At 38.1% G+C, this 15,061-nt stretch overlaps 1 protein-coding gene across 2 annotated transcripts; it reads left to right on the top strand.

Annotated features, from left to right (window-relative positions):
- Positions 1-9,928: 9,928 nt before the first annotated feature.
- LOC136263323 (glycine N-acyltransferase-like protein 3) lies at positions 9,929-14,964 on the top strand. 2 transcript variants are annotated; one of them, XM_066057839.1, is made up of 5 exons: positions 9,929-10,138; positions 13,414-13,524; positions 13,710-13,803; positions 13,887-14,016; positions 14,279-14,958. In XM_066057839.1, the coding sequence occupies exons 1-5, from the start codon at positions 10,028-10,030 to the stop codon at positions 14,679-14,681; spliced, it is 849 nt and encodes a 282-aa protein (XP_065913911.1). In that variant the 5' UTR covers positions 9,929-10,027; the 3' UTR covers positions 14,682-14,958. The 2 variants fall into 2 exon arrangements, with proteins under 2 accessions (XP_065913911.1, XP_065913918.1); XM_066057846.1 differs by lacking the exon at positions 9,929-10,138 and adding an exon at positions 10,998-11,187 and having other exon boundaries at positions 14,279-14,964.
- Positions 14,965-15,061: the final 97 nt, after the last annotated feature.

The raw sequence follows: 15,061 nt of genomic DNA on the forward strand, positions 1-15,061 counted from the left end.
TGACCGGATTTGCAAAAAGGTACCTTTTCCACACATTTGACATACCAGCAAACAAAATGTCATATCTGTTGACTCCTTGCACTTATTGACTTTCGCTTTGTATCACAATGTAACCACATAATGTAGGCATACTCATGGAAAATTACAGACAAGTGCTTGCTGTGATACAAAAGTTGCAAAGTTTGCAAGTTGAGAAAATGGGTCAAATTTTATGTGTGAAAAAGGTACCTTTTCGCAAATCCGGTCACATATGCATACTTTGTACCATACGCATATGGTACAAAATATGCATATGGTATAGAACATATCCAAAGAGATTAGCTACGCAGCTAATTTCTGCTGGTAAAATGTCCATAGTGCAGTGTACATTGAATTAAAACCTTTTTTTGTGACCTCTACATTATATAACATTGTGTCAATAACTCAATATAGAAAAGCATTAACTACCATTACCCCATTAATTAACATTTAAGAGCATACACATATGCATCCCATCATGATTCTGCATACTTGACTTCCTTCTTTTGAATTTGGATTAGACAGCTAGGGTTTCTCTGATAACAGACAAGTAATATTATTATTATGGCAAGAATTATAGTGCCGGCAGTCACGTGCATTAAAAAAACTTAGACAAAAAACCTAAGAAAGCGAAAAAAAAGCCTCAGCAAGGGCTCAAGCCCGGGAATCTGTGCTCATAAGCAATGCTTGTAACCATTATACCACCACTGCTGCAGTTACTTACCTCTCTTAGTTTCTACTTTATAAACACTGGTCTGACTAAAGTGACTTCTATATAGTACAAGAGTGAAGAAGAAACCATAGGTAAACCCTAGCCTACCCCTAACACTAAGGGACTACTTTTTGCATCCCCTAAAGTTGAATGCTTGGGGTGACCTACTAGACACGTCCCCTAAAGTTGAATGCTAGGGGAAACTACTAGACACGTGCCCTAAAGTTGAATGCTCGGGGAATATTGGACACGTACCAACTCTAGCTCGCCTAGAGACAACTAGTTTGTTTGATAGTCCAGCTTATGATGGACTTGTGCTGTTAAAATAGCCGTTCATGTTTGTAACCGGTGCTGGTACTATATCCACTTTGTATTATTGTAGTTCAGTACGTTCCTTTGAAATGAATACCAAATTTCTCAAGCTCTAATAAGTAAAAACGTATAGCTATACAACATGGTATGTTAAGGTGCATGGACTATAACTGCACATTAACTATATATGTACCTCATGCATGGATGATGCAAACTCGTTTAATAACTCATGGATGGAAATACACTAGAGCTTGAAATCTGGCTCAATTTGTAACACTTCTTGACCACTAAAAACTTTTTCTCTCAAATGTCTGGCATTTTATTTATGGCCAATTAAAATTGTACATTCCTCTCTATATACACGTAGCTATTAGCTAGTGCATGCATACATGATCTTTAGCTACATGCACTCCTTAAATGGAGCCTATTAAACAACACATTTGTCAGCGCTCTTTACACCTTTATTGCCCATTATGAATCATCTAAGAGGCTGAAAGCCTGAAATGCTATTAGCTACCTTGAGAAAAAGTCTTTACTTTTCTCAGGTCTCATGATCAGCTCAACGCTTGTGACCTGACTTTGGGAAACCATCCTATTATAGGAACATGCAAAAATATTATTGTAGAAAAACTCAATCGAAAATGCTTAGCTAAACTTAACCAATTTTTCACATTTGTATAAAGCAACTATTGAACTGTAAGCTTCTGGTTATTAAGTTTCATTAAAAGAGGAGAACAAAATTGGGTCACAACAAGGGTATCTTTATAAATATTATGTGCTCTTGGTCACAATTTAGCCAGTTTCATTTATTTTGCATATCAAAGTATCTATTAACAGGGGCGTAGCCAGGGGGGGTTCAAAGGGTTCGGACGAACCCCCTTTTCAGAGTTAAGTTTTTAAAATCGTGATACTGGTTAACTAGAACTTACACAAATCCACTGAAATGGGTAGCTACAGGTCTTCAGGCAGAGGAATTCAAGTACCTCTACTCGCTATTGCGAATGAATTTATAAGAATACACGTGTACACGTGTTTACATGTGCACACCTACGAAATTCTATACTTAGGGCAGAACCCCCCTTTTGGAAATCCTGCCTACGCCCCTGATTAATATTAATTTCATTGCAGTTCAACACAATATAATACGTAGAGCAACTATAGCTAAAGAGTATTAGCCCAGCTTTGGATTGCTGAGAATGCAAATAATACACACTGGGAAATGCATTATACCGGCAGTAATTGCCTCCACGTGACTAATGTAGGCGGTACCGCGCGCGCTTTTGGTTGGCATATAGTTCGGGCTATTGTTTTGTTCAACCATGTTGAGTCCATAAGCACCTATAAAAATTATACATGCATATTACTGAGCGTTATAATTAGAATCGATATTTGAGTCGTCTGTGAAGTCTGATAAGCCGAGTTAGAAGCAAGCAACAGAACTACCACTGTCAGTTAACTGAGGTAGAAACTGTGTGCATTTGTCTACTATCAAATAGATTGCTGATGTCCTACCTGGGTTGAACCCTAGCATTGCCTGGGTATATTATGATGACCAACATTGGGGCTTGGCAACTGTTGGGTACAACAGAATTGTATTGCCATTTGCATTGACTTTGGTGTCACATAACTTGATAGTCACATTAACTATCTTTTGCTTTCTGGAACTGCTTTTGTTCCTGTACTGAAAACTTACCGTATGGCTTAAATATTTCGAGGGGGGAAATTTTCACGGTTTTGGGGGTTATCAGTGAAAATTTTAGCCTTGAAATATTTAGACCTCCATATAGTTTAATACATTTTGAGAGTGTTTGCAAATCTGCGAAAATTTTATTTTTAGCAACATTGCTCAACCTTGAAATATTTAGGCTATATGGTATGATTGGAGTTCTTCTAACAACTTTAGCACCAGCGCACCCTATACGCTAAACTAGAGTTAAACTGCAATCATGCAGTTGTGGTCTAGCAATAGTATGTAAATATATACAACCATCCGACCCTTGTAATTGTTGCCTTACATCTTGGGACACAAAGCTTAAAGTGTACGTGTGACTACCATTTTATAACATGTTCCCCCATGGCATGCAAGTGAATCCAGTAAGGCAGATAATTTTGTGTGTGACTGTCTTTCCCTAATGCCACACTAAATGTCAAAATGTGCCTGTATGTGTATTTTACAAATTCATACCCACAAGTATACTTTTTCCTACCATACGAGGAGTTTTATAATCTATATAGTCTGGTTGCCCAACAGTTGAATTTTCAACCACTTTTCAGCTGGTCACCTCATCCATAGTAAGTCAGCAACCACTTATGGTCTACTAAGTGTTGATATGAATATATTTTCACACTTAATAATTATGTACACACTATTTTAGTGTGTGTAGTATGTGTCTTCAATTATAAGATTTTTTACCATCCCTGGGATAGGAATCTCCACATACTTGCTGTACTTTGTGCTCAGACTATCTGTACCATTTTATTAATTGGTGTTGACTGGGTGAGAAACATGTTATACTGTGAATCTTACGTTGTTTGCTTCAGTAATCTTGTCTTTATTGTGAGCCAAAAAGTGGTTTTGGAGACAAATTAGTAACAGTGTCAAAGATCCAAACGACTGAAACGTTGGCTAGCTGTAAGTCTCAAATCATTCATTGTACGAATGTCAAATTCAGTCTGTAAGTATAACTGGGTAACCAACGAAGCCATTAGTCCATTTCTCCTTTGACAGTGCATAATCAAATCCCACCACTCAAATGATGTGGCAAACTTTGGCTAGCTCTTCTTAGCTTACAATTTGTTTTGTGTACTTACCAATTCTTTGTTAATCAAACTGAAGTAAAGTAATCTCATCATCCCTACTGCCACTGAACAGAGAAATCAGCAGATTCCAATCTCCAGGGTGTAAAGGATCTATGCTTTAATCAACAAAATATCCCATGGAAATACAATAAAATGACGTCACACTTCTAGTGTAGTTTTGTCATATACTATATATTGTGGTCCAATTATAGTCTAGTGTGATTATTATCCCTGCTACAAGTTTAAAGGTGTTCGTAGTAAGTAAAAAGCTAGGTACAGTGCATCCTCGCTTATCCGAACCTCAGTTATCCGAACACCTCGATTATCCGAACGCCAAATGGGACTGTTCTATTAGAGTATTTTGTCATCAGTGTGCATTCTATTAGAGTAAATGACTGTTCTATTAGAGTAGTTGAACGAAGATCTGTATATAAATCAATGGGCTTCAGTTATCTGAACAATTTCACTTATCTGAACACTTTTGGCTAACTATAAGAACAAAGCTGTTCGGATAACTGAGGATCCACTGTACACCAAAACTGACAGTTAAATTTATAAAGCATGATCATGCAGCCAAATTTCAAATCATAAGTAGCTGCAGAAATATATGTATGTATGTATACTATGTATGTACCATGCATCAGAATTTATCAGTTTATTTATTGTAATAAATAAAGTGTTGGTGTGATTGCCAACAGGGCAGGTAATAAATACTTTCATGTATTGCAGACACACAATACGTATGAGAATCTGGCCTATCAAATATACCTAATGGTGAAGCTAGGCTAAATTTGATGTAATATAAATTGTCCTATTGCACCTCAAGGTTGCAAAACACAAAAAGATTGTGATTCATCATTGTCCTTATTTAGAACCTACGGAAGGTCACCATGAGCTTGACATAAGGTGTTTTCATTGCATACAGTATCCTATGAAATTGCTAAGCTAAATGCAATACACATAGTAACACACGTATAGCTGTCAGCAACTTTTATGCAAGTACTTTGATTTAACCATGGAGTATCATGGTTATTATGTGCACACACACATGCGCGCGCACATACGCACACGTGCGCGCACATACGCACACACACACAACTACACCGGTACACCCACTACACTACAGACACACACACACACACTACACATGTACACACACACAAACTACACAGGCACACCACACACGCACATACTACAAACGCACTCACACCCTACACATGCACTCATACACACAGAGTACACACGCACTCATACACACACACTAGCACATGCACTCACACGGTACACGCGCGCACACACACCAGGGATTTTTCTAGGGGGGGGGGGGAATTTTGCCCCCCTGAAAATGATTTTGTCCCCCGCCGAACTCTGCCTCAACCAGCCCAATGATGAAACAATGATAAATTGATTTGAAATAATAAAATTTACAGTCAATGGCTAGCTAGCTACAATAAAACAAATTTATCCTAATTTAAGTTCTGCCCCCCCCCTCTCAATTTCTGAAAAACTCGGATTGCCCCCCCTGAATTTATTTTCTAGAAAAATCCCTGAACACTACACACGTACACACACTACACGCGCACGCTACACACACTACACACGTATAGTTCAATATTATGTGCAATAGCTATATACTCTATTTGTGAAGAAACTTTGAACCTTGAGTTGAAAGCAAAAAAATACATGGCCATAGTAGCTAGCTACACATATAGCTAGCATTGTAAAGAAAGTAATTTCCCAAATTCAGGCTATCCCCTCAGTCAATCACTAGGGTCTGTTTAGGATGTCCAACAAATTTGGTAATATACATACACATATACATACAATAATGGCATGCATGTAAGGATGACTGAATTTTTCCTGTAGCTCTTTATTCTTCACTGGGAATATTTTTTGTTAGTATCTGCTGTACTGCCATACTCCTCAGCACACCATAATATACATACATTGTATGAGTGGAATAAATGTTTGTTTATTAATGCAGGCAGCAACAATGTCTTCATCCAAAGTCTGGTGTAACTGATGATCGCTCTCATAGCGGCTGCAAATGGCCACTACCTCGATCAATCATTTATCATTTGAAGAACACTCATCATCAGGAGGGAAGCATTTTCATTGGACAGGAGCTATTCAGATATAACAAAATATATTTAACATGATTGCACTTAGTTTGCTGGTAAAATTACTTTAAACCAAAAAATATTTATTCATGAGCAACAGTACATGTACACACTGTAACATTATTGTGAGTATGGTATCATTACAAGTCAACGAGCATCACAGAAGGCATTTTCACAAAGCAGCAGGGATATTTATTGCTACAATTGCAGCATTAGTGTTACTATCCTATGCTACAGTGTTGTATTGCTGCTTACCCTTATATACTAGGCAAAGCCAAATCTGATATTTTTATGTATCATTGAGCAGCAATTAGATAATTGATTTTGTACAATCACGCTAGGGGTGTCACTAGCTCAGTTCAGTGCAATGCGTGTACGCCCATATTGGAAGTTTACTTGTTCCCTGTAATGCTGTGTGAAGTACTGTATCTTAGCCTCACAAAAACTACTTTGTTGACTGGCCATGGTCATGCAACTTTCCAAAATAAAGAGACAGACAGCGACAAACACACTACTGGTATACACACTTGCTTTAATGATAATCTCACATGGAAACCAAAGAACATGTTAATATGTACCCTTAGCTGGTAAGATTTGGGTTCCACTGTTGTGGCTCCTTTGGAACATGCCTTTACAACCGTGTGTTTAGTCCCCAGAACCATAAAAAGTCCTACCATTGCAACAGTGAAGAACCAGAGAACAAAGAAGTGACTCGTTGAGATGCAGAGTGATCAATAGTTTAGCACAAACCAAGTCTGCACCAACTGAGAGTTCCCAACCCTATTCTTTCAGAACTACAGTGGGACCTCCCTATTTTTGGCCTATTTTTTGTGACATTATAGAAGGTTACCCTTTTTCAAAAATATATGTGACCCAGTCTGAGAAAACCGGTCTTATCGCCCATGTCAGCAGATTCGATTTTTCACCCAGGACACACTGCCACATGAATAAACTAACTAATTCCACATTTAAAATCAGCTAGACTTGAGTGGTCTGGTTTTGCTGGCTGCTTTTCCCAAGCCCAGTGGCGATCCGTACGTGTGATGTGGGGCCTTAATGGAGCCGTGGTCAGCCTGGGTATGACTGTATGTGGCTGTACAGCTCTGTGGTGTTGAATAACTACCTCTGCTGTGAATTTCCTGTCATTTTAGCCAGTTTTGAGACCTCAATGGCTCAAAAGTTGGCCTAACTCATCCCTTGGCCCTGTTCCAGGGCCCCCGCCTCCCACCCAATTTGCAGCTTGCCTGATACAGTCAACCTCGGTTTAAAAACTATCTAAAATGGCGGGAAACTTAGTTGTTGGCTAGTTGCACAGTGGATGCTCTGGAAGGTAAGGAATTGGTGTAAAACGAGTGAAAATTTGGTACACATAGCTTCAACCATTGGCGAGCTACAACACACTAAATACTTAAAACCGGCATTTCTTGATACTTTTAAATAGGCGATAAGCCCGGTTTTGTCAGACTGGGTCACATACGTATTATGATGCTAGACCAAAATCCTTGTTTGGAGAGGTTTTCTCTATTGTGTGCTTAGCTTAAGAGTAGTCCCACTGTACATTTATCCACTGCAGTTTGGTTTCATGACATGACCTAGCCATTAAAGCTTCATAATATAGTCACTGGTAAAATATAGGAGTTGTCAATAATTCTACCAACCAGTACATATGATGCTGTACCGGTTGCACACCATGCATAAACACACCCTATATACATACATTACACTCACAATTACATTGCCACAGATAGTTGAGTTATAACCATGTTGGAAGTCCACATCACTAATCACTGGTCTTAACTATTGGAGATATCACTGGATGTATGTACATGTACCAAAAGTAACTGCTAGTTATAGTTTGCACTGCCACGTGTGTGTATGGAAATACAGCATGAGGGGCGTGCCAAGAGGGTAACACAGCACAATGCAAAGCCAAGTCCTGTATTTGCCTCAAGACACCATTTGAGTGCTGTATTTTTCGTACTGAAGGTCTGTAGGACACCTGGTCCTACAGTCTGTTTAAAGATGTTAAATCAGTTTTTTAAAGTGTTACATTGTACTTCCTTGCTTGGAGTGAATTTCTTGAGTACTCAAATTCCTTCGATTTTTGGTGATCAGACTACAGTACAATTATGCAGCTAACTGGGCAAATACAGTGCAGTTATACGGATAATTGGGCAAATACAGTACGGAAACTATATGTAAGGAATGTTACAAAAACAACCTCACTCAGACAGCACAATCGATCACATGCGTGGCATTGTAAATCACCAAACTGATCCTACCAGTTTGTTCTACGACTAGAAATAGCTATAGATTACATGAGCACCTATTGATAGTCCAATAAAAGCAACAACCCCACACAATGGATCATGTGCTTGACACTGTTGTCAAACGTTAAACTAATCCTACCAGTTTATCCTGTGACTACAAATAGATTGTATGACAACTTGGTACTATGACTCATAGAGTACAGTTATGGTACTGTACGGAAAATACAATACATGGCGGCACTTTGATCCTCCCACGCAAAGTACAATGTATAGCAATACAGTACCATTTGGGAATAGCAACAAGAGGGACTAAGTCAGCAAGAGCACCATAAAGTATATTTTTAAAAGGCACCTGCACTTACCTTTTTCATCAGACAGACTCAGCGATGCCTATAGTATCAACACCTGAGCACACCAGCAGGGCTGACTGTTCAGTAAACAATAATATAATAACACTAATCTTGCACAATAACTTAATTATTTTTGCTACAGCGCCTATGGAATAAACAAAACAATAGCCTCAAATCAACGTTGCTGTTAACAAGTATTGGGTAATGCCCAGAAATGAGAAATGATGATTAGCTTGTTACGTCAAGGTGGTCAGTTGATGTTATAACCTCATTAGACAAACAAACTGATACACTGTCTCACAACCAGAACACTGTACTAATGTCCATGGATTTGTAAAGTACGGTCAATTATTCAGGATGGTTTAGTGCCAGGGAAAAGACTAAGATAAAAATTCCCATCTGATTTGCCCATGGATTCACTTGCATCGAGTGGGGGATGCAGACCCCCTGCATCCTCTACACCGTCACTGCCACTAGTACCATCCCCAAGATGCAACGAGGCAACAAAGGTCAGTTGGTTGCACATAATTTCATACACTAGGCTACAGCACTATCATCAGAGTTTACTCTACATTAATGACTTGTACCTCTACAGCAAAAGATAGTTAATGTGGCTATCAAGTTATGTGACACCAAATTTGGTGCCACATACTAATGTCCATGGATTTGTAAAGTACGGTCAATTATTTTATATCAGGATGGTTTAGTGCCAGGGAAAAGACTAAGATAAAAATTCCCATCTGATTTGCCCATGGATTCACTTGCATGGAGTGGGGGATGCAATTTGGTGTCACATAACTTGATAGCCACATTAACTATCTTTTGTTGTAGAGGTACAAGTCATTAATGTAGAGTGAACTCTGATGATAGTGCTGTAGCCTAGTGTATGAAATTATGTGCAACCAAAGGTTAAAATCAATGCACACTCTCTATAATGGCAATACGATTATGTTGTACCCAACAGTTGCTAAGCCCCAATGTTGTGAGCCACGATAGTATAGTCAGGGTCACAGTACAACCATAGATACGTTATACTAAGTTAGCTCTTTGCAATGCTGAGTGAATCCGTTGATTGGTGATAATTGCCTCTGTTTCCAATCCCGGGTAAGGTATATATTATCTATGGTTCAACCCAGGTGTGCATTATAAAAGGACATCAGAAATTTTGCCATTTGATAGTAGACAAGTGCACAGTTCGCATACCTCAATTATCCTGACAGTGGCAGTTCTGTTGCCTCTAACTTGGCTTATCCTCGGGCTCATCAGACTTCACAGACGACTCAATTATCGATTCTAATTATAGCGCTCAGTAATATGCATGTAACTATTTTTATGAAAGCGCCTATAGGCGCTTATGGACTCAACATGGGTGAACAAAACGATAGCCTATAGTTCGTCGCACCGTCGGACTCCTGCTTCCCACTCCAAGGCCTGCTAACAAGTATTATGGCCTTCTCCAGCGATAGTTATCAAGTTGCAGTTCACTATGTTAGTGACGATGAGCTCCTTCGTTACATAGAAGTTATGATGGCGAGGTTCCACCCTCAATCATACTCGGTAAGCTTGTTAGTTTAGTACAGTTAGCTAAGAGTTTCTTGAGATACTATCCCACTAAGACTGAACCTGTGATTAGATATGCCAATACAATAACTTACTGTATTCGTCACAATAAGAACTAGAGCAGCTGCTGTGGCTATAACTTCCTCTCAGAGAATCTTTTATGCACGTAGTAATCCAACCTGGACACTTTAAGTTAAGTTTTGTAGTTAATTATTTTTGTATGTATCCTTGCCATGCCTACGCGGATCTTATCTTTGTAGTCGCATGTGTCCGAGGCTCTGTATGTAATTTTGTCATTTCATCATTATTCTGATGGTTTCAAAAAAAAAAAAAAAAAAAAAAAAAAAAAAAAAAAGAATGGTTACCCCGCTTAGCTACATTGGGTGCATAGTCTGCCTTGAAAGATGGTATTTTGTTATTGTTATTAGTGTATACAAGAGTACATAATAAAAATAGGGAGGGAGAGTGTCTAACTTCCAAATACAGACTGTACAAAATCACTGTGTATTATTGAATAGACAATGATCTTTGAATAAATTAACACTTTTACTGATGATAGAGCAGGGCCGGTGAAGCTCTTAGTGGCTGGTCAGGCAACAAGCCAGGTTTTGATTCAGCGATTGTGATGAATGATGAGTGACTGTGCTGCGAAGCCCTCTAGGGGGGTCTGGGGGCATGCCCGCCCAGGAAAATTTCGAATTTTTAGTGTTAGTAAACCACATTCTGAAGCAATTTTAGCACTTTACAAGAGTTGATTTTAAGATATTGCTTCATACATACACTGACTTTTGTAACCTCCCTAGCTGTCACACTACCTTTCTATATGTTGTAAAGTCTAATTTCGTTTATACAATTGATCAGGTGTTTACAGACTTTGCCTTCTTACCTGTACCCCCATTAATAATAATAACCTACCTTTCAGCAGAGCTGGAAGAACGTCCACCGCACTGGTCATCACGTGCTTCGATCATTAGACGCACGAATATAATAGAGGATAAGCAAGTGGTAACGTGAAGTCGGTTGCACATCCTTTTACTGCATTAAAGGTTAGAATGGTTGGTGTCTGTCTAGAAACATATAAATTACTGTATGTCATGACGTAACTACTATATGGAGCTACCTTATTAGTGTGTAGCTATATTAGCTTAGCTAGGCATGTGCTCACATGACTGGCTTGGGCTGTGAAAATCTGCTACGGCAGTGGCCGTAGTGCTTACACCGGCCCTGTAGAGATCTGTTGATAGGTGTTGAATAAGGTAAAGCTTTTGTTCTACCAATGTGTGGATACTCTATACTACACAGTGATTTTGGCTGAAAGTATCCTAGTTAGACACTCTCCCTCCCTGTTTTTATTACTGTATGTACTCTTGGTGCATGCTTTACAGTGACCAGCACTGAAGGTCTGACAGCAACATGTTTTGCAGCCTTAGGATTACCTAACCTAATTTCAAGGACTTAGACTTAGTGACTTATAGCTGAAAAGGTGTAGCAGAAAAGGGGCCAAAGTAAAGAAAAAATTCCTCCATGTGTAACTGTTCTCCCTCTTTTAGGCCACTCCAAATAAATTCTCTGTTTCCCGTCCTGTACTCAAGCATATTTGCATGCAGGCGGGTGGTCCATTTCCGTTATTTCTGATGAGATTGGCAGCTTTTCAAGCCATTATTTGCCTGGCACAACCAATGAAGATTGCATAAAAGCATGCTTAAGCTTGTTCCTTTCTTTTTAAGTTGCAAAAAAGCTTTTAAGTTGCAAACATGGCATAAATGTGAAATCTGTGCCGACTTGATGGCACTGCTGACACGTGAGCTGACATGGTTTCAAGTGAGCCTGTCAGTATGCATCAATAACTGGATAATAATGGAAGAATACGGAATAATGGAATATTTAGGGCTGACAGTAACTGCGGGCGGTGAATGGGAAACAGAGAATTTATTTGGAGTGGCCTTAATGAGTCTAGTGTACTGCTGGAAAGACACCATTGTACTTCTCTATTTTGGTTAAGCCATACGCACCGTAAGTCTATACTGTGACCCTTAGTTACATAGCTGGTAAGAAGTCAAGCTAAGGTTAACACCATCATCATTAAATTCCTCAAGTTGTTTCCCATCACCGCCCGCAAAATTTTTAGGTAGCCACACAAAATTTTAATTATTTGATTGTGAATGCACTATTTCATGATAGAAGGAGGCACAGAGTGACCAAGTTATAAAGTAAATGCATTAACTGTGCATGTAAGCATAGCAGAAGGGTGGAAGTCACTCCACTCTTGTTTAACAGGGTGTTACAGTCCTTGCAGCCTTCAAAATCGAGATACTCTAATAGAGAAGTCAGAGATTGAAATAACAGAAATGAAATGTATAATTAATAATCAATAATCACCTCCTGCCCACATCAGTTTTTGTTACATTGGGTGTTGGGAAACAAGTAATATAACAACGATGGCCTAATAATGTTGAAGAGATTTCTGATTCGGCTCCTTTGAGCCTTTAGTACATGTATAGATTGCATGTTCTGGGGGATGAGTCACCACTGCAGGTTCTGGGATTTTTAGTTTAGCATTAAGATTCTGTGTCTTTCTGACTCTCTGTATTAGCCTACTTGAATTTCTTTAGTGGAACAATATGCCCTTTTAAAAATGTATCTATCTTATCCCCACACACTCACAATATTATCATCCTTTACAACAACATTTGCACCCATTTGTAATTGAATGCAGCATTGCTAGAAAGCTATACTCATTTTGTAATTCTTGTACAAGAAATACTTTCTTGTTGTAAAACAATGTGTAGCCTTTTTGAGCATTGCAATGTACGCATACACTGCATGTATACACCTAGCAATGACAAATGTGGGGCGTGAAAGCAGGGATACACAATAGCATTTTTCCATGACTCATGTAAAGATTCACTTATATCCCAGCGTGTGCATGGGAGTTTCAAAGTGCTGCACTGGGTTATAACTATCATCCAGCTGAGCAAGACAGAGTGGCTTTATTACCCAGCAGTATACTTAAACTATAATTATAGCTACAATGTTAAATCTCTACACATTTTGCTTGCATACACCGTACACCAGCAGAAATGCAAATAGGAATTAATCTAGTCTAATGTTCATAAATTACTGCTCACCAAATCAAGAGTAATTATAATAAAATGTATATTTCCTGTATAGCTACTATTGTTATTGCACTCGTACGTAACAGTGTATTACTATTACTAACTTATAAAACAGCACTTCTATAAGAGTTGATAGAAACAATAACTGTTTTGTAGTTTGCTAACACAGCCATGCTAAAGCTAAAAAACAAGATCAATGCTGACATTATGACAGATGCCTGGCCAGATTTCAGCTGCACTGTAATCAAGCTACCCAACAGTGAAGTGGTAAGCATGCAAGACATACAATACTTTTGTAAATAAATATTTATAAATTATATGATCGTTAACCTTTTTAATTGAAAACTGAATTCCTATATCACTTTACATGTGAGAAGCAGCCTGGCTATTATTTTGTATCTGTAGTGTGATGGACATAATACAGCAACACTTCTTTTTTTATTTTACAATAGAAGCTAGCAATAAACCTGTTCTTTTCTGAGTCACCAGAAAAGTTGGAAAAGCTTTTGTCTTCACCAAAGTTCAAAGACAGCACATTAATTGCAGGTCAGCCAATCTCTAGTGTATTTATCCATACATGACTAAGAAGATATATGTACCAGGTAAACAATGTGTATGTTGTTTTACAGTTTTAGATGATGAGACAGCAAGGCAGTTAAGAGGGATGAAGATTTCATGGCCGTGTGGCTTAAAGGAGAATGTTTTGCTCACATATAAAACACTCTACTTTCCAGGGAAACTTAGTGATCTTCCTAAATGGTATGTGTTACACTACAATGATGGCACGTAAATTTACTATCTCAACAAGCACCAGGAGGCTTATATACACAGTTATGATAAGGAGCACATATTTATATATAAAGAATTTAAATCTGCATACTGAAATGCTCAATATTAGAACACTGGGGTGAATAACCACTCCCTGTATCTGGAGAGTCACCAATGCAGCATACAGTTACAGTATCTAATGTACTTTAGTCTATTGTTTACTACAGTGTGTATCTATAATATGCCTACACAGGTCTTGTCCTGAAGATGTTATTGTTAGCACACTGAAATCTGATCATGCAAAAGTTATTTGTGGATCTTGGAATTATTGTGAACTTCCCGATCGGATAAAATATTTTGAGTATCTTATTAAAAATTGCAATTCTGTTGGTGTATTTCTCAAGTCTGATATATCCAAACCAGTTTCATGGGCAGTCTTAGCAAATTATGGTCATATCATTCACATTCATACAGTTCAAGAACATCGTAGAAAGGGATATAGTAGGATTGTAATGTTAAACCTTATGAAGCAAATGTTAGAAGTTGGTATGACTCCAATACTTGAGATTTCAGAAAAGAATACCGCATCAGTTCAGTTAAACACTTCATTAGGATTAGTGGAATTGTTTGGTAGTTCATGGAAACTTTATTCATAGATTTACATTAAGGACAAGAAAGAGAAATTTATTATGTACTCAATGGCATAACCTTTTAGATAAGTATTTTTATTATTGTCATTATCAATGCAGATACGGTAAGGTTATAATTATTACCTTGTTAACTGTATTAGTGCAATTACGCATGCACAGTATCTAATGCTATTCCTGATTTATACAATATATTTCCATATAGTCTCAATACCATATCCATTTAGTCTGAATAGAGATCTCTGTGTGACAATTTCTGTTAATTTTTGACATGTTCTGTAGTAGTTCTATAGAGTGGTTTAGCATGCTGATTTGTTTGATTCTCATTTCTTTTCTTATTTTTTCAGCAATCTTAAATTATAATATTTACGTATGTATACTTTTAATAA

This window comes from Dysidea avara, chromosome 1 (genome assembly GCF_963678975.1).
Source record: "Dysidea avara chromosome 1, odDysAvar1.4, whole genome shotgun sequence".
NCBI lineage: Eukaryota > Metazoa > Porifera > Demospongiae > Dictyoceratida > Dysideidae > Dysidea > Dysidea avara.

Bases quoted from the DNA above. Each gene is read 5' to 3' on its own strand.
- LOC136263323 (XM_066057839.1), top strand. From the start codon at position 10,028: ATGGCCTTCTCCAGCGATAGTTATCAAGTTGCAGTTCACTATGTTAGT. The intron at 10,139-13,413 runs GTAAGCTTGTTA...ACTGTTTTGTAG, and splicing joins TCCACCCTCAATCATACTCG to TTTGCTAACACAGCCATGCT. The intron at 14,017-14,278 runs GTATGTGTTACA...ATGCCTACACAG, and splicing joins CTTAGTGATCTTCCTAAATG to GTCTTGTCCTGAAGATGTTA.